The sequence below is a fragment of the Anolis sagrei genome, chromosome 3 (genome assembly GCF_037176765.1).
Source record: "Anolis sagrei isolate rAnoSag1 chromosome 3, rAnoSag1.mat, whole genome shotgun sequence".
Lineage (NCBI taxonomy): Eukaryota > Metazoa > Chordata > Lepidosauria > Squamata > Dactyloidae > Anolis > Anolis sagrei.
Genome location: NC_090023.1, coordinates 92,862,994 through 92,882,283, shown reverse-complemented (window position 1 = coordinate 92,882,283; position 19,290 = coordinate 92,862,994). Strand labels below are relative to the sequence as shown.

Below are 19,290 nucleotides of genomic sequence, written 5' to 3'. Positions count from 1 at the left end.
TCTTTGAGAATTTCTTGCCTAAGCAAACCCTATGACATTAATGAAGTCAACATAAATCAAGAAACGTCTTGAAGGTGCATACACACATTCTCACGCAAAATATTATTTTTTGCTAGAATCAGCTTCTTTTGAAGTTTCTAGATTATTTAGTATTTTGCTATTTACTACAGTTCCTATCCAGAGATGAGAAAATTCTACTGGTTCTCTCTCTGCTCCCCTATTTCTTTCTCTTTTTCTGTTATCACTGTTGTTATCTATATTTCCATCAAAACCAAACAATCCAACGATCTCATTTTGTCTTGGACTCTTCTAAAATTAGTAAGCAAGCATATACATATGTTGTCCCTCTCCATATGTCTCTTGCATGCACATTCCCCCTCTGGCACTTTGAGCTTGACTGACTCTCATGCACTACTGTAAACTCATGGCGTATTTATGCTCAACAATTCAAAAATAATAGGAATAAAAAATTAAATGTATAAAAGCACGTATTCTTGTTTGGTAGAGTTTTATTCCATTGTGGCACGAGATATAATTTAAAGACGTCACTGGATAAGTAACTGCGTCAAAATTAAGACAAGCGTATTTATAAGAAGATTACAGACAGATCTTTTCCTTGTGAAGGGAGGAAAAAACTTTGAAGTAGCAACATATTGCCATCTGCTGGCCCAAAACACTTTTGCAGTTAAGCTATGACTTGCACTGAAACAACTCTTTAAAAAGACAGTATTACACTTTTAATATGATTTCTTCTGGAATTTTTATGTGGGATCCTACAAATACTTGTTCAATGTACAAGGGGTATTCCTCTTTAATTCTGACTGATTTGAGATTTCAGAAATAAGAAATGACTTATTTTAGTTACTAATTTGGATTCCAGTTTGTTTTAAAACTATGTATTTATAAATATATATTATATATTGTGTATACAAAATTGCATTAGTTCTGGAATGGCAAAAAGATCTTTGGGATTTCTTGATTTCTTTTTTTTAGGCACGGCCTTGCTTCTGAAGGATTAACTGAAATTGCTTTCTAATAGTCTAATATATATATATATTATCATATTGCATCAAATCTTAACATATTGCATCAATTTTTAACTTTTATTTGCATTTCTGCCTCTAACTTGCTCACTATAAAATATATGGCTTTGAATGTTTCCATTCCACATTAGTGTTCTTCATAGTGAAAATATATGTCTCCCACAAACAGGTTAGTTTAAAAGCACAGAAACCAGCTTGTGCACTTCAAAGAGAGCCTCAATACATATTGTGGTAATATTACTAAGTGCAGTGATTAAAATAATTCTTTCATTTAAAAAAGCAGTCAAAAGTTGTTTTCTCTTGCATATGAAAATACCATTGTACAAAAAAAGAAGACTTTTTGCAGAATATACAATCATCTGAATGGCAGATACATAAATACATCTTAGCAACATCAAGGCTGCAGATTTTATCATACACGCAGCTTATATTTTACAGAGTGGTTAGGCCTTGAATTGTTATCGCATTTTTCCTTCTTATGACAATTACAAGCCAGAACAAAATTCATAAATTTTACAGTGCTACTAAAAAAATTATAAAGTGATCATAGTTTTTTTGTTGAAAAAAATCCAAACAAATGGCATATTATCTGCTTGGTATAAAACAAAGCTAGAATTCAGTCCCCGGTCCCATTCTTTCTTTGGCTGTGAAAAAGCAATGTCACTCCAAGTGGGATCTTCCACTCATACTAGTGTTTCAGGGAGAGAGTCTGGATTATCGGGTGATAAAATTTCCCAGATTTGCCATCGATCCCTTTGCCAGTCATGCCAGTCTGGCTCTGACAAATGCTTATTGTTCTGCTCGCTCTCTGGGATGGAAGCCCTCCTCTCTTTTTGGTCTTGTTGCTCCTCACATAGGGCTGCCTGCTCAGGCACTTGAGTCATAATTCTTGCTCCTATGGTCCCTGAATGGGAATCTGGCCTCCGAAGCCTCCACAATGGATTCTCAGTTGGAGAGGCAATGGCCTGCAAGGTGCAAGTTGGCTTTGCTTTGTCCGGATAAGGTGGTGGTGGCCTGTCTCGACGCATTACTTCAGCTTGCCTCAAGTACAAGGGTTTCCCCATGTTATGCAAACAAGCTGCATCTGAGTCTTGTTCTGTAAGGTGTTCTGTGTTTCCCGCAGAGAAATGCTGCTCTGGATTGGACTGGCTAGAATTCCTTCTGCTGACCTCCATTTGTGGGGTGCTGCAAACCCGAGAGAGGGGGGGATGTGGACGACATTCAGGAAGGGCGGCTGCAGTCTGACTCCTTCGGATGGCTTGCCTCCCATGATCTAATTCTGTGTTGCTCCCTCGCCACTGGGATGAAGGCAGTGACAGGTTCCCTTGAGAAAGAGAGCACTGGCCTGGCCGTAGCGAGCTGCTTTCAAAGATGTCTCCATGGGACCCTGAAGGATGATAATCAGTAATGAGGCATGTATGTAGTTTTAGGCCCGTCGCAAACTCTGTTCCTGTGGGAGAAAACCTTGCTAGCATGTCCCTGACGTCACGAGACTCCGCCTCTCGCCCCGCCCCTTTCTCCGCCCCTTTCTCTTTGCCAGCATGGTTTTTCCTTTGCTAGGGCAGCATTGCCAGTATACTCTCTCAGTTGGCAGAATTCAACTGAGAGAAAATGCGGGCAATGCTGCCCTAGCAAAGGAAAAACCACGCTGGCAAAGAGAAAGGGGCGGAGAAAGGGGCGGGGAGAGAGGCGCAGGCTCATGACGTCAGGGACTTGCTAGCAAGGTTTTCTCCCGCAGGAACCTAGTTTGCGACGGCTCTTAGACAGCTAGAATGGTACATTTTGAATAGTTAATGAACCTGAGACCCCCATGTACACTGACCATTTAATACAATTCAAAGATAGCTTCACACTGCTGCAGACAGAAAACAAAATCTCACAAAATTATGCAAAAGAAAGCCTTCAATACACATCAGTGCTCTGTGGCTTGTATAATCACTATCCAGGTCTCACAACTGGTTCCAGGATTTCTGATGCAATTAGCAAAACTACTTTCTTAAATACCTGTTTGAAACTGCATTAATGGTTAGCGTAGATGGGATGAGAGATAGGACTGTTGCCTTTTAATATAACATTGACATTGTTTGCAAGCTATTCTACATGGCTGATCCAAGTGCCAAAGCAAGTTGTTATTTTGGCACACAAAACAGAAAATCTCGAAAGCACCTTTCCTCCTCCTTGGCAGCAAAAACAGAACAGCAACAACAAATTAAATTACAGTACCGTCATTTTTCTTTCTGAAAACCTAGAACATGCTGCTGACAAAGGTTGTCCCTACTACACTGCTCAAAGGTAGAAATGGCCCTGTGTTTTCCTTGAGCTGGGAAGGCTTGGATAGAAACCAAGAGAATTCAGGACTCCTCCCAACTTTTTCAAAGTACATTTTTCTGTTTTCTGGGTGCATAATTCAAAACTTTAATGAGTGTTAGAAAAAAAACGATGACAAAGTATTTTTTTCTGGATTAAGTGAAATGATTTAAAGGCAAGGTTTAATTAATCCAGAATGTCAGTAGCTGCACAATATGGAGATTTGCATATAAGACAGTCTAGAAATAGAGAAGAATTTTTCTTTTGCCTACAGGGGATACGAAAACTCTGGATAATAGTGAACTCCATTGACTTCTGGCCTAGGAGCACCATAGGATCAGGCTGGGAGATATAGAAAATGCCTAGAGAGGGCACATTTTGTTAAACATGGATAAATGAACCTGTGGATTCAGCGCCAACAGATACTTGGGTCATACTGTACAACCTTCATATACTGATATAAATTGCATTTTATGACACAGAATTTAGATGACACCATGTCAAGGAGGCGGGAAAAGTGAGAGTCAAAGACTGTTCATAAAGGAGAGGCAAGGTTTTTAAGGGGAGAAAGGGAAGGGAAGAAAAAGAGGGGTCTTCCAAATTGGTCTACAGAAGTGTTAAAGTCTTACAACAGTGGGTCTCAAACTGTGCTCCGGAGACCACTTGAAGCCCTGCAAGAGGTGCTAAGGGCTTCTGTGGGCACTCCACCTCATCTGGGGTTTCTGCTATTATTTATTTATTTATTTATTTATTACAAAGGTGGAATGGCCATCTGTTGAGGGTGCTTTGATTTTGTTTTTACTGCATGGCAGAAGGAGGTTGGACTGGATGGCCCCGAGAGTCTTCCACTGAAACCGTTAAGTATATTTTAGTTAAAATTGTTCTTCATCTTAAATATTGTAATTTTTTTTGCACTGTGTGACTTAGTTCAAACAAACACTTTCCATCCATCTCCCACTGGCCCAGCCCATGCCTGATATATATACATTATATCTAATATAATATAATGTGATGTAATGTAATGTAATGTAATAACAATATTTCTTGGGACTCCACAAAAAAAGTTTGCTTCCAAAAGAGCTCAATGTCCGAAAAAGTTTGAGACCTTCTATCTTACAATGTCGCTCCTTGAATTTTGCTGGTTTTTGTCTTCTCCAAATGCATTTGTTCCATGCTTTCTGGGGCAGGGGCTGTTGGTAGCAATTTCTTGGATTTGGACTAGGGTTCTTCCAAATGTTTATCTTTTTAAACAAAAAAGATAACTTTAATTAAAGTTACAATAACTCTAAAAATAAGAATTAAAATGGGGGGGGGGAGATTGCAGGGGAGAAATCTAGCCAGCAACCTCCCCCCCCTCCCCATTTTAATTCTTATTTTTAGAGTTATTGTGAACACTTGCCATTTCAATGATTTGCCATGGCAACTGTAAGAAAATGTAAATAAATCAAAAGGAGTTGGAAAGAATGGGCTTTTTTCTCTATATGTCTCTGATTTTTTAAAAAATACTAAGAGGTAGATATAAAATACTGTAGATACTGGAAGGAATTGCCTAAACACCCAAACATCAGAAATTTTTCCATCAATTCCTTTTGCAGAGATGTTGTTTGGATCACTGTTTGGAGAAATGTTGTTCTTAGGGTTAAAAAAAATCCTAAGAACAACAGTAACAAATATCTTAAGTCATTTACCTAGAAGAGCACAGAGCTAAATCATGGTTTGCTCTATTTTTATTTTTATTCTCCTTCCCTTCCCTCTAGTGGACAGTGATAGAACTGCAGTAAATCCAAGCCCTTTTAAAGAAGGCTTTACATAGGACTTATGCTGCCTATCCTAACATTAAAAAAAAAACCTGAAATACTCCTTTGCTTTCCATTTTCTTTTTTATCACAGAAAGCTGGGCATTATCAGTCTAAGGAAGGAAGGGAGAGGAAAGTTGTTCATTCTGACAAGAGCTGGTGAGCTCCTATTCTATGACCTGAACTCAAAACTGCTATTGATTCTCAACCTGTGGGTCCTGAGGTGTTTTGGCCTACATCTCCCAGAAATCCCCCGGCCAGTTTACCAGTTGTTAGGATTTCTGAGAGTTGAAGACCAAAACATCTGGGGACCCACAGGTTGAGAACCACAGTGCTACAACATCCTCTGAGTTAGCCCACTATAAGGAAATCACGACTAGTTTGTAAAGGGTACTGCAGATACTTTAGACAGTCATATTCCACAGCCAACAAGACTGGTGGTCTGGTGAATGGCAATCAGTGTTATCATTTCATGCAACGTAAGACACTAAAATAATGTAGAATTTTAAAAAGAACAGCTAAGTATGCAACCAGCAGTGATAAACATGAGCAACAAAATGTATACCTGCAATATCTGTATCTTTGTTACTACTTTTCAACGTTGAATGCCAGGTTCCCCATATGTCAAAATAGTCCTCTGAAGCATCTACATGATGAGGAAGAACATGAGGTAGATTATCTGGTAAGAATTCTTCAACAGAGATCTAAAGAGGGACAATGGCCAGGATCCTAAGAACCTTTTAGAACAAGCTGAAGATCAATCCCGATAAGACAGAGGTCCTCCTGGTCGATCGCAAACCAGATCGGGGTATAGGGTGGTCACCTGTGTTGGACGGGGTTACACTCCCCCTGAAACCACAGGTCCGCAGTTTGGGCGTCCTCTTGGATTCTTCGCTTACACTTGAGGCTCAGGTGTCGGCAGTATCCGGGAGGGCCTTTGCGCAACTGAGACTTGTGCGCCAACTGCGACCATACCTCGTGAAGGCTGATCTGGCTGGGGTGGTCCATGCCTTGGTCACCTCTAGAATGGATTACTGCAATGCGCTCTACGTGGGGCTGCCCTTGAAGACGGCTCGGAAACTTCAATTGGTCCAGCGGGCAGCAGCCAGGATACTAACAGGAGCTCATTATCAAGAGAGGTCTACCCCTCTGTTTAAGGAGCTCCATTGGCTGCCATTTGTCTTCCGAGCCCAATTCAAGGTGCAGGTGCTCACCTACAAAGCCCTAAACGGTTTGGGACCACCCTACCTGCGTGACCGCATCACCATCTACGAACCCACGCGCTCGTTACGGTCATCTGGAGAGGCCCTGCTCGTGATCCCACCCACGTCGCAAGCGCGCTTGGTGGGGACACGTGACAGGGCCTTTTCTGTGGCGGCCGCCCGACTTTGGAACGCCCTCCCAAAAGATCTCAGACAGGCCCCCACTCTAGCCGTTTTCAGAAGGAACTTAAAAACTTGGCTGTTCCGTTGTGCCTTCCCAGACTAGGAATCCCCACCCCAAGTCCTAGTAGCACCTTAGCATAACAAATTGTCGCTGCACATCGCACTTTTAACCTTACGTGCCTCCTGCCATTCAGCACTTTTAACCCTTGTACCCCAGTGCGCCGGCCGAACCAGTTTTTAATAATGTCCTGATGTACTGCCATTGTTGTTATTTTGCTTATTGTTTGATTTGCTTAGTACTGCGGTGTTATGTTATTTTGCTTATTGTTTGATCTGCCTTGTTGTTGTGATGTTATATTCTCTATTGTATTGTGTTTGAGGCTTCGGCCTGTGTAAGCCGCATCGAGTCCTCTGGGAGATGCTAGCGGGGTACAAATAAAGTTAATAATAATAATAATAATAATAATAATAATAATAATTTTAGCCTCATCTTCAAAGGGTTCAAGCTAGCGCAATTATTTTATTTGTTCCTCCACCTGAACAGCAGATTCCCATGCTTTATCACAACTTGGTTTTGAAACTTCAAGATGTCAGGGTGCACAGGCAGCTATTCTTCATTTCAATATACCTTAAAGCTTGTATATTGAAATTAAGAATGGCAAGAACTGTACTTTGTGATCATTGCCTTCACAAAGTTAAGAGCTTATGATGAAGCCAATTCTGGGTGTTCAGTCACCTATACATCAATAATAGAATAAATGGGAAATATAGTAAAGTCTAGCTGAAGGGGTTGGACTATCCTTCCCGCAAAACGTGTACTTAATTGGTACAATAGGCCTTAATCGTGTTGACCCATTTATGATGTGATCACCCGAAGTCCGGTAGTCAGAAAAATGATTTACCAATAAAATGTCTATCTGATTGATGGCACTTTAAAAGGCCAGTAAAATTTAATTTCCAATTGGATGATGTGCGATACTGAACACATAAACTATTACATGTTTTGTCTGGTTGGCTAATAACAAAAGACCACCTAAACATAACCCTTTTTAGCTGAACAGATGGCCAGTAGCTATTATTCCTCACAGGTAAATAGACAAGAGGAGCAGGAGATAGTATAAAAGAATGTCCAAAAGACAGAGGAAGTAAGAAGTGTGTAATTGCTTCAACCACTACTTATATCATTGCATATTAAGATCATCTGGGGAGGCTCTGCTCTTGGTCCCACCTCCTTCGTAGGTGTGATTGGTTGGGGACGAGTGACAGGGCCTTCTCATTGGTGGCCCCTCCATTATGAAACTCCCTCCCCAGAGAGATCAGATCAGCCCCTTCTCTCCTGACCTTCAGGAAAAAAACTTAAGACGTGGCTTTGGGACCAAGCTTTTGATAACAGTGCAATAAGTGCAATAACAGTGAAATAACAGTGCAATAAGTTTTGGAACAGTGCAATAAGTAAGTATGAATCAATGCGAATGACTAATTGGAACAGCCCTGGATTATGTTTGGATGGCGTGATTTTAATTGATGTTTTAATAATTTATGTTTTAATTGTCTGGTTTTAATTGTAATTGTTTGTTTGATATATGTGTTCATGGTATCAAATTGCTGTCTGTTGTAAGGCTGCCTTGAGTTCCCTCCAGGGTGAGAATGGCGGGATATAAATATGGTAAATAAATAATAAATATAAACAGCTGCCTAACGTGCTGTTCTTACGAAAATACCACACCCAATAATGCTGGTGTTAGGCTATTGGATAAATGCCTGTTATTGAAATTTGTAACAGGTGTCCAGCTCTGGGATATATGTTGAAATGTGTGGTTTTGTTCATGGATTACCGGAACTATATATCATACATTCCATAATTCAATCCTAACAGGATTATTTCTCATAATCAGTATGCCAGGATACTTTGAAGAAATTCTCCTCTTACAAAATGGAATCGAATGACCATTTTTCTATGAAAAAGTTATAATACTACTCTGTAGGTATGTTCACAGTTAAAAAATAACAGGGCAATGTCACCCACTGTGCATGCTCATCATACCTTTCCCAAGCCATGATCCAAGGGAATTTTCTCTTGATTTTGGTTGAAAATGACTAATCAAGGTGCATTGTTCCGGCACTTTAAACAACTTTTCAGAACTGAGGGACAGGTCTTCTTGCATTGCCAAAAGAGACCGTTCAGAGAGCACTGGGGAATTGTTGTCGTAAGGTGAGATGTCGCCACTCGAGGCTCTATTTGAATCTATGGACGAATGTCTGCCTTCCATGGAGAAAGAACCTTCCGACTGGAGTGCTTCAGGGCTTCTGATAAAAGCGTAAAGTAATAAAGTTTAGCCTCTCAAAAACTGTTCATGTCAACAACATTTAGGCAAGATATGATTATGGATGCTGGAAGGAGTGCATTTTCATAACAAACAATGGTGTGAATGTCTTTCACAATACATAAGTAAAAACTCACTACCACAATAAATTGAAGACAATAACCACAAATCAATACATATTGCAATGAAAGTGCTTTCATAAAAATATAATTGAAGCCAGAAGTAACTTCTTGTGTTACATAGATTGTTTTCTTTACCATGAGATTATTTTTGTCAATGTGTCCAAAAGAAAAAAAAAAGGATTTTACTATAAGGACATACTCCAGGTTTGTGTATGTAGCATATATGCAGTCTGGTAAATTACTATGAAATAAATACATGAATAATAAAGCAAGGTAACACAAGAAATGTTGAGGGTGGGATGGAAGAACACTCTACAAACACCTTGCAAACTTCTTAAAATACCTTACCTTAATAAGATTTGTGACCTTCTAGGATCTTCTCAAATGAAAATTCCAAAAAACTTAAAACAGGCCACTGCTGCTTTATATAAGATTTAACAAGAAAGCTTTCACAGCAAGAACTTTGATTTTAGGTTTAAATGATAGCTTGGCTTTATGTTACTGTCCTGCTGGAATCAACTTCTCATCCTTGTAAGTCCAGGGGTAAGGAAAATCCAGAACTAAACAGTCATCACAGTAAGCTATAGCAGCAAGCAGTCTCATAGCAATGCCCAGTACAGCTGTATGTTTCCATCCTAACAGAGCTGTATTAAACCAGGCAAGCTTTCTTTTGTATTTCCATCAAGACAAAAAGGAGAAATGTTGAGGCTATTAGCTAAAAGTAAAGACAAAGACTGCGTTCATAATGCTTTCAATATAAAGGGCAAACAGCACTCCCTATGCACATTTTATATCCTTTATATATTGTCTCAGGGCAATCATCATGAGAAAGAGGTATTAAGCAGTTCTTACACATTTCTCTATGGAACGAGTGACTTCCACTGACACACATGTGCTCAATTCACACTGCAGAGTTTCAATTTTTTCATTGAATTGATCTACATTTTAAATCCACCACTAAGTATCAATATAATTCCAAGAGTATAAAAGTGGTTACACATTTTAGTGGTTTACTGAGTTGGTAACTACATGTGTATCTCACTTATTTTTTGGTTCCAACTTCTCATCTGGGGAAAAACACAATCCAATAAATTTGTAGCCATCTCTTCAAACTGGACTACAAACAGGCCATGTCTAAAGAGAATAACATTTCCTACATGCTGAACAAATTTCCCTCTAACTTCTAGCCCAACTCATTCCCAAAGCTACATGGTTGCTGCTGAAAACATGCTAGCAAAACTTTAAAAATGTGATTTCTTCTTGAGGAAACATGTTGTTTAAAAATGTTTTGTTTCTTGATGAACAAATGACACAGAAAAAACAAGCAATTTAAGAGAAGTACCAACTTATTTTCCAAATGAATAAAGAAGTTCTAATGAAAGTCAAGTATTGGCAAATGATGTATGATTATGTGTAATGTTCATCCATGAATGTATTAAAATGAACTCTAACACTTAAACTCACTTAATACACTTGACAGTAATATTGACATACAAGCAATATGGGTGTGTGATCAGATCATCTCTTGTGTGTGTTGGTTTCAATGGAATGGAGATGTCATAATTTGCAGGATCCCAATCAGCAAACCCAGTATGATCACTGGTAAAGCTGGCTTGGAGATTCTGGAAGCTATAACCACAAAAATATTTTTCAAATCTTCCTGTTTACAATTCTCTAAGTTCTTTTGAGCAAATCAGGAAACATCTGTGTCTGCACTGGGATTTTCATACTTTTAGAGAATGGCTGGTTAATGGCAATATAGGCATCCTCAGAGGTTGTGAGGTCTGTTGAAAACTAGGAAAATTGGGTTTATATATCTGTGGAAAGTCCAGGATGGGAGAAAGAACTCTTGTCTGTCGGAACTAGGAGTGAATGTTTCAATTAGCCACCTTGATTAGCATTTGATGGCCTGACGGTTTTTAGGTGTAGCTTGTTATTGCCTGGGAAAATCCTTTCTTGAGAGGCGATTAGGTGTTCCTGATTGTTTCTTGTCTGGAGTTCTCCTGTGTTTGAGTTTTGTTCTTTATTTACTGTTATAATTTTAGAGTTTTTTTTTAATACTGGTAGCCAGATTTTGTCCATTTTCATGGTTTTCTCCTTTCTGTTGAAATTGTCCACATGCTTGTGGGTTTCAATGGCTTCACTGTCTAGCCTTAGGAGAGAATGCTTCTAGAACATGGCCATACAGCCCGAAAAACCTACAACAACCCAGTGATTCCGGCAATGAAAGCCTTCGACAATACACAGAATTTCATTTAACAGTAATGCAAAGAGACCCAGTTGCAATACACCAGCATTCCTGCTTTTCATGAGTCCATACCATCAATATGCCTAGCGACCTATGGGTCTTAAATTACACAATGAATGTATTGCAAAATCATTTTTGTTTTGTAATTGTATCAGCAACACAAACAATTGTGATAATAAAGACTACAAATAGACTCATCTCTTATAAAAGGAACAAGGAATTTGACACCACAGTAATTCACAGCCTATTATTTTTCTTTTAAATGAATGCTAACAAGGTTTTGAGACTTGAAGCTTTTGAATAATCCCAGGAAATAAAATACCCATTTGTAATGAAAGGAAACAAGTTACTCACGATGACTGGGATGCTTTCCTCCTCAGCAAATAGTCAACAACATCAGGGTCAGTCTCAAGCAGACTAACAAGAACTTCATTTTGAAGGTCAGCGGGGACCTATATGTGAATGAAAACATCAGAGAAATAAGTACAGAAACATGCACCACTTGCATTGTTTAGACAAAGGTTAATTGTCATTAAAATAAGACAGAACTCCTCAGAACAGCAGATCACTAACTGTAAATTGCTATTTCCATAGAATGTACACTTAAATATAGTTTGCTGTGAGTAGTATTATTGAGTAAACTTTTCTTTCTTTGCCATCAACTCTCCTTTTATTTTCCTCTTATATGATCCAAATCTGGCTTTCACAACTTTCACCGGGAGTGACTTTTGAGGAATATTTGCATATTTCCTTTTATTTACAAAACCGGAAATTCTAGAAAGATATGCAGGTTGAGGTTGGGATGCAGTTATATTGTTATTGTTATTAATGTTTTAAATGACTATTTTATAATGTAATGTTTTAATTAATGTTGAATCTGTGTTATAGTATTATGGTGTATGTGTTGGCATCAAATTGCTGCCGATTGTAAGCCACCCTGAGTTCCCCCTCAGGGGTTGAGAAGGACGAGGTACAAATGTTTGAAATATTAATAATAACAACAACAACAACAACAACAAATAAGTGGGATATGAGGAATGTTATCTCTGGATGGTATTCCAATTTCTAATGAATGTCTTAGAAACATGGCCTTGTGTGCTCTTCAACGTTCAGAACCTAACTGTGATACTTAGACAATTGTTCTTTCTCCTTCTCTTTGTTAAATGTCACATATTCCTGGCATTTGCAGGAATGTATACACTCATCTGTTTACATTATTTCATGCTGCAACAAATCCTTTTGATTACATCTGTGGTTTGTGTACATAAGGTTAAATATCCCTATGAACTTTCTATTATTTGAATGAAGAAAATAAATGGTCAGATTGATTTCATAGCTCTTGCGTTTAACTAGTACACATTTGCAGAACCATTTACAGCTATTTTTTTCTTTTTTTTTTTTTTTTTTTTTTTTTTTTATAATATTTTTTATTGCATTTTTGTGTAATTACAAGGAAAGTGGGGGAATAATTGTGGAGGAGATAGTAAAGTAGGAAATAATGATAGATGTAAAGTGTTGTGCAGAAAAAAGGTCTACACAAAAAACCTCACAAAAAAAAAAAAAAAAAAAAAACAATAAAAAAAAAAAAAAAAAAAAAAAAAAAGAAAAAGACAAAGAAAGAGAAAAAAAAAAAAAAAAAAAAAGGGGGGGAGGAATTAAAAAACCAAAAATTGGTGGACTTCCATCTGTTCTTTGAAGATCTGTATTTTTGTTAAGAAGAATAATAAAGGTGGAAAAGGAAATAACATCCAAGTCCTTAGTCTATGGGTAAATTGTAGTAGAAGAAAGAAAAAACTTTCATTTCAAACAGTTCAATATGCTTTCCTGTGATACAGTTTTTTCTATATTAGTAGTTTTCAAGGGACGACCTCTATATTTTGCTGTTTTAGGTAGCTTCTCACCGAGTCCCAATTTGTATGTTTTTTCGGTTTTCCGTCATTCGGTGTTAGCCAGTACGTTAGTTCGTCCATGTTCATTATTTCTAGTATCTTACACTGCCATTCTTCAATTTGTGGTGTTTCACTCTGTCTCCATCTTTTGGCGTATACAATCCTGGCTGCTATGGTCAGATAATTAAAAATAATATCTTTATTTTTATCTCCTATTATATCATACATACCCAGTAGGAAGAACTCTGGTTCTTTCCTTATTTTTATATCAAGTATACTTTGTATGTTATTGTGAATTATATTCCAAAAATTTTTTGCTTTCGGGCACGTCCACCACATATGATAGAAGGACCCTATATGTTGGTCACACTTCCAGCATCTATCAGGTGTCTTCTTGTCAAACTTTGAGATTTTTTGTGGTGTAATATACCACCTATGTATCATTTTAATTTGGTTTTCTTTTAAATTATAGGAGTAGGTATATTTCATTTTCTGATTCCAAATCTTCTCCCATTGTTCCAAACGAATTTGATGGCCTATATTTTGTGCCCATTTTATCATTGATTCTTTTATGTATTCCGTTTCTGTTGTCCATTCTAGCAATTTTTTATAAATTTTTGTTATTATTTTGTTATTTGTCTTCATAATAGTGTCCCAAAATCCCTCTTCATTTCCAAAATTTGAATCTTTATCAGTTTTATAACAATCCAGAATTTGTCTATAGTTCAACCAAGATAGAGTAGTAAAAGTTTCTTTAATTTCCTTTTCCTCTTTCAATATAAGTGTCCCTTTATGTAATCTGAGTAAGTCTTTATAGGTAGGCCATACTTCCCAGCCAAGCTCTCTTCGTTGGAATGCTTCCATGGGTGACAGCCATATTGGAGTACTGTTATAGAATCTTTTTTTATATTTTTCCCAAATTTTTATTAAACCAGCTCTAACGTAATGATTTGTAAAGTTTTTTTCGATTTTAATTTTATCGTACCACAAATAGGCGTGCCACCCTCGTCTTAAGTCTGCCCCTTCCAGTGTCAGCACCTTCCTCTTTTTTAAAGTAGTCCAATCCTTAATCCAGCTAAGGCAGCAAGCTTCATAATATGTTTTGAGATCTGGTAGTCCAAGGCCGCCTCTCTTTTTTTCATCTATTAGGATTAGTCTTTTTATCCTTGGTTTTTTCCCTTGCCATATAAATTTAGAGATATCCTTATTCCATGTACTAAAGATACTCATATTTCTTATTATTGGTAAAGATTGAAAAAAAAATAGCATTTTTGGGAGAATATTCATTTTGATTATCGAAATTCGGCCTAATAATGATAGTTTCAAGTTTTTCCAGTTTTCCAGATCTTTTTTTATTTCTTTCCATTTTTGTTCATAATTATTTTTCATTAATTGAGAATTTTTTGCTGTTAGTGTTATACCTAGGTATTTTATCTTCTCTACTATTTGAAGTTCCGTTGAGTTTGCGAGTTCCTCTTTTTTCTTTTTTGAAAGATTTTTTGTCAAGAGCATCGTTTTTTTCTTATTTATTACTAATCCTGCTACCCTCCCATATTGATCAATTTTTTCTATCCACTTTGATATATTTTCCGTTGGGTTATTGACAATACAAATGATGTCATCTGCATATGCCCTTACTTTGTAATTTTCTTTGTGAATTTTTATGCCTCTTAGTTCCGGATCATTCCTTATGTTGTTTAATAAAGTTTCTATAGCCATTATAAATAGCAGGGGTGAGAGAGGGCATCCCTGTCTTGTTCCTTTACTTATTTTTATGCTTTTTGACTCTTGTAGATTTATTAACATTTTGGCTTCTTGTGTATCGTATATTGCATCTATGGCATTGATGAATTGATATCCGAAATCTATTTCTTTCATTAGTAATTTGAAATAATCCCAATTCAGATTGTCGAATGCTTTTTCAGCATCCAAACTTAGTAGGGCAAGTTCTTCCTGATTATGTTTTTCAAAATATTCAATTGTATTTAGTATGATTCTTACATTATCTTTGATCTGCCTGTTTGGGAGGAAACCTGATTGCTCCTCTTTTACAGCTATTTTTTTCTTGTTGAGACATAAGTCGAGACGATAGAAGCCTACATACTGTGTTAACTGTGGCAGGCATATAAAAGTTTCTAGTTTACATAGGTCTATGTGAAGCACCACATAACAATTTGTACACATTTACCTGGCGGAAAACGCACAAGAAACAGCATGCTTCTCAGCAGCAACTGCAAAGGTATGTGGCAGGAAGGTACATATAGGTTTGTGTCATTCTTGTGGCCTTTCAAGATGCATCTTACTGGCTACTGTGGGATACTGGACTCTACAGAACCCTGGCCTGATTTAGCACTGTACCTCTTATGTTCCAATTATTTACTTCCAAATAAATACACACAGACTGTGTTGCAATGGCATCGATATTCTAGTGTAAATTATCCTCAAGTATTTTTTTGAAAAATACGACAGTAAATTTCCTTGCCTAACATGAATAAAATAAACAAAGTGAATTTATATGGAACCGAATTATATAAAAACCCCTATGGGATAGTATTTATATTTCGGATAACTGTGTTGCTTATTGTATGGTGAATTTGCATGCAAAAGCATTTAAAAGCATTTAAAACCATGTATGGCTCAACTCCATTCCCACATATTATTATCTGCTTTACCCTGAACTACATCACCATGATAGATAATCCACAATTTTATCACACATTTCTAGTGAAACAAGTTTAATGCAACCCAAGGTATCTAAATCTTGGAAACTACTTGTTGAGCATATCTATCTTCCAGGTTGCTATGCTACAGCTTTATGAAAAAAGCATAATTGATATTTGACTGTTTACTATTGTGCTAAAATCACTAGCAGATTGTTGGTGCTAATCCATCTAGGAAATGAAAACAATCACTCACAATATTATGTATTACCTCTGACAAATAGAATCATCTTGACCTGACAGTAAACCCATGCAGTAGGCCAAATATCACATTCTGTTCTATTGGATTTTATTTTGCATATCTTGCTCCAGTTTCAATGCTGAAGCTATTCACAGCTGGAAGAAAGAAAACTTGGCAGCACCATATTGAAGCTGTACACTCTGGGCCCATGCTCTTGTCCAAATGTTTCTTTCTCTTTTTTTCAAAGTAGTGCATATGTCAATGTCTTAACTATAAACAGCGCTCTGGACTCTTCCCACTCATTGAAAGCATGAAAAACAATTTGCTGCTGCTTTTATGTGGAGCTATCAAGAAGCTGTTACAACAAAATCTGCAAGGCTATTTCTATTAAACTATCACCCCAGAAATCACAGCATATAACATTTTCTGGGGCAGGAGATAAGCAACTGAAAACTACTATTTTGTAAATGGAGAAGCAAGCTCAAGTATAAGAGGCAATTTGGGGCAGAGGTAGCCCAAAAAAGGAAAGTATTGGCATAAACAGGAAGCGTCTCTCCAGAGATGCTTTTCCATTGTGCGTATCTGATGTCAAACTGACACACATCCACGGTGTGCTCTAATTATAAATACGTCATTTGAAATTGTATATTCTTCCTTTGCATCCAGCAAGCCACTTAGTTTGGCCTTTAGAGCTGCAGGATATTTATCAGCAAAACGGCTCCATGAAAAAAGCTTAAATAAATCTGTACTACTCATTTTAAACACCAATGCAAAATGACATGAAAAAAACAGATTAAGGCTATTTGAATCAAAATGATCCGCAGGCAGATTATTCATCTTTAAACCCAGCAGCCGGTAATTTATAGCTCTCCAGATGTTGCTAGACTGAAAGTCACATCATATTTCACTATTTATTATGTTGCCTAAGGCTGATGGGAGCTGTGTTTCAACAACATTTGGGGAGCTACTTTAAACTTGTTTACTTGTTTCATATATTTAATATTCTGCCCTCTTGTTGGAAATAATACAGTTAAAAATGTTACAAGATTAAGATTTATGGAGTTTATGGAGCTATGAATGAACAGGCATTACTTTCAGTATGACTTTGTACTTAAGAAAAAGGAAGGTTTGCATTAATTAAATTAGGTTTCTTAGAATCTAATATTTTCACGTGGTCATGCTACAAATGTGCATTCCTTTTATGTGATCAAATCATAGAAAATGTCTAAGAGATGCCATTGAAACACAAACAAGGTCATTCAAGCAGCAAATACAACAACTGTACTTGTGCTAACTCATGGCAGCTTGTTGCTGGCATAAAATACTGAGAAAAGTAAATATTGATGAGATAGGCCTCAGTGAAGCACAATTGTGATGAAGGATGTGTGTTGTTCATGTCCCATTTGCCACACAGAAAACTGTTAGTGTGGGAAGGCTTCATGAGTTGTTTTACCTGTTTATTTAACAACTCTTTAGTTGCCACTCCGCTTTGTGTTATACACTGTGACTCATATACAAATCACCTGTACTTTCCTATTTCTAAAGTACAGTATACTCTGTACAATTTTCTACAAATCATTAATATTATCATGATTTTGAAAAAAAAAATGTGTGTCAAGTTCAAGTTTACACTTATATTCCGTTTTTTCTAGATGAGTAAGCTCTTGTTCTTATAGTTTCCCTTTACATGCACAACCTATATCAATGCAAACTAAGAAAGTCTTCACTTACCATGAAAAGCATTTCATAGTTTTCAACCATCTTCTGCACCACTGTAATAATTGCATTGCTTTCTTCAGCACGTGCTGTACTTTGAACTGTGAATTCTTTGTCTGTTGTCTTCTGTTTATGCAACAGATTAGGTCCAAATATAGTGGCTAGGTTGAGTGACGTCATTTTGTTACCAAGAATCTATTGGAGGAAAACAGCAGAAATGTGTTCTTTACTCTTGAAGTAGCTACCCAGTACTTTGTTTAGGCTACATTTCTTTTCTTAACCACATTAGGAACTTGCATTGTTTAAGGATCTTGAAGAGTCTGCCATAAAAGTGTGCATTCCTAATTTGTTCTCAGTCTGTCAACACAACTTCATTTTTCAGCCTTAGCTTGTCATCTGTGTAGCTATATCCATTAAACAAGGAAAACTGAGGATCATTAACACAACCCTGGTATTTTAGAATATCAAGCAATTTATGAGTTGATTCATCCATTCCATTTATCTTACAAAAGGTGCTGAAACGACACTCTTTACAGCTGTTTTGCAGTGTCCATGTTATGCTGTATAAATGCCACTTCATGTGGTTCTATGTTAGTGATTGATGGAAAAATAGAAGTGCTGAAATAGAAACTTCACAGCATGTGAAACATGAGAAAAGAAACAATTTTTAACGACTAACCTAATCACAAGACGGTTGATTATTATTATTATTATTATTATTATTAACAATATAATATCTGCATTCATATTTATTGATAAGGAAACATTCTTATTGTGAAAGAAGATAAAAACTGTATTTAGCATTATTGATAAGAGTTATTTATTTATTTAATATCTTGTCTTTATCCTGACACAGAATAAAGGGAGAGAGCAAATTGGTATGGGAAAAGCTAGAGCAGTAAGTCTCACTCAAGCTACACACCACAGCCTCTTCTGAACAAAACATCGTAGCCCCTGAGAGGAGTCCCTGAAACTCGAGGCTGCTCCTAGGCCAGTTACAAACTGAATCTCTGATCAGAGGGTGTAAGCCCTCAAGCCACAGGGCTCCTGGTGAAGGCAAAGATCCAGAGGAAAGACCAGAGGACAGTTTTTCCTAAACGCCAAGATTACACTATATATAGGAATAGTTCCAAGTTTGTCAGAAGGTTTGTCAGATAAGGAATATAGAAACCTAAAGCATTTTAAAGGGCATGCCTTTCCTCGCTGTCAACCCATTTATGAACCACATTTCAGCAGTGAAAATTCCTTGGGCAGTGTTACTGGGAAATAAGGGCAGACCAAACCAACCTGTTTTCTGGACAAAAGCCTTGAATTTTTTTGAGACCTTTTAAGGCCTGTATGGTAAGGTTCAGATGGTTGACTTCCAGATGGATGAGGCAGGAGGATAGAGTTTGCTCAACAGTGAAAGCCTTAAATGCAAATGACTTTACATGTGACAGAGGCCAATGGAGCTGCCCATCACATAAATGAGCTAAGCAGAGGCCAATTGTGCTCCTCATTAATTGCTTATGGTGGAGGCCAATTAAGCCAGGATTATAGGTGTACCCATAAGTGTGAAT

At 37.2% G+C, this 19,290-nt stretch overlaps 1 protein-coding gene across 4 annotated transcripts in view; it reads right to left on the bottom strand.

The window, feature by feature from the left end:
* Window positions 1-491: 491 nt before the first annotated feature.
* Window positions 492-19,290, bottom strand: part of ARHGAP6 (Rho GTPase activating protein 6) — a 239,808-nt gene continuing 221,009 nt past the window's right edge. For 3 of the 4 annotated variants that reach the window (XM_060769946.2, XM_060769947.2, XM_067466807.1), the window contains exons 9-13: window positions 17,747-17,926; window positions 11,580-11,677; window positions 8,576-8,838; window positions 5,712-5,792; window positions 492-2,430 (exon numbers count right to left, since the gene is read on the bottom strand). In XM_060769946.2, coding sequence (XP_060625929.2) covers window positions 1,727-2,430; window positions 5,712-5,792; window positions 8,576-8,838; window positions 11,580-11,677; window positions 17,747-17,926 — 1,326 coding nt within the window. In that variant the 3' untranslated portion in view covers window positions 492-1,726. Of the gene's footprint in view, window positions 2,431-5,711; window positions 5,793-8,575; window positions 8,839-9,326; window positions 9,693-11,579; window positions 11,678-17,746; window positions 17,927-19,290 lie in introns of those variants that run through there. The other variant, XM_060769948.2, reaches the window with a different exon arrangement.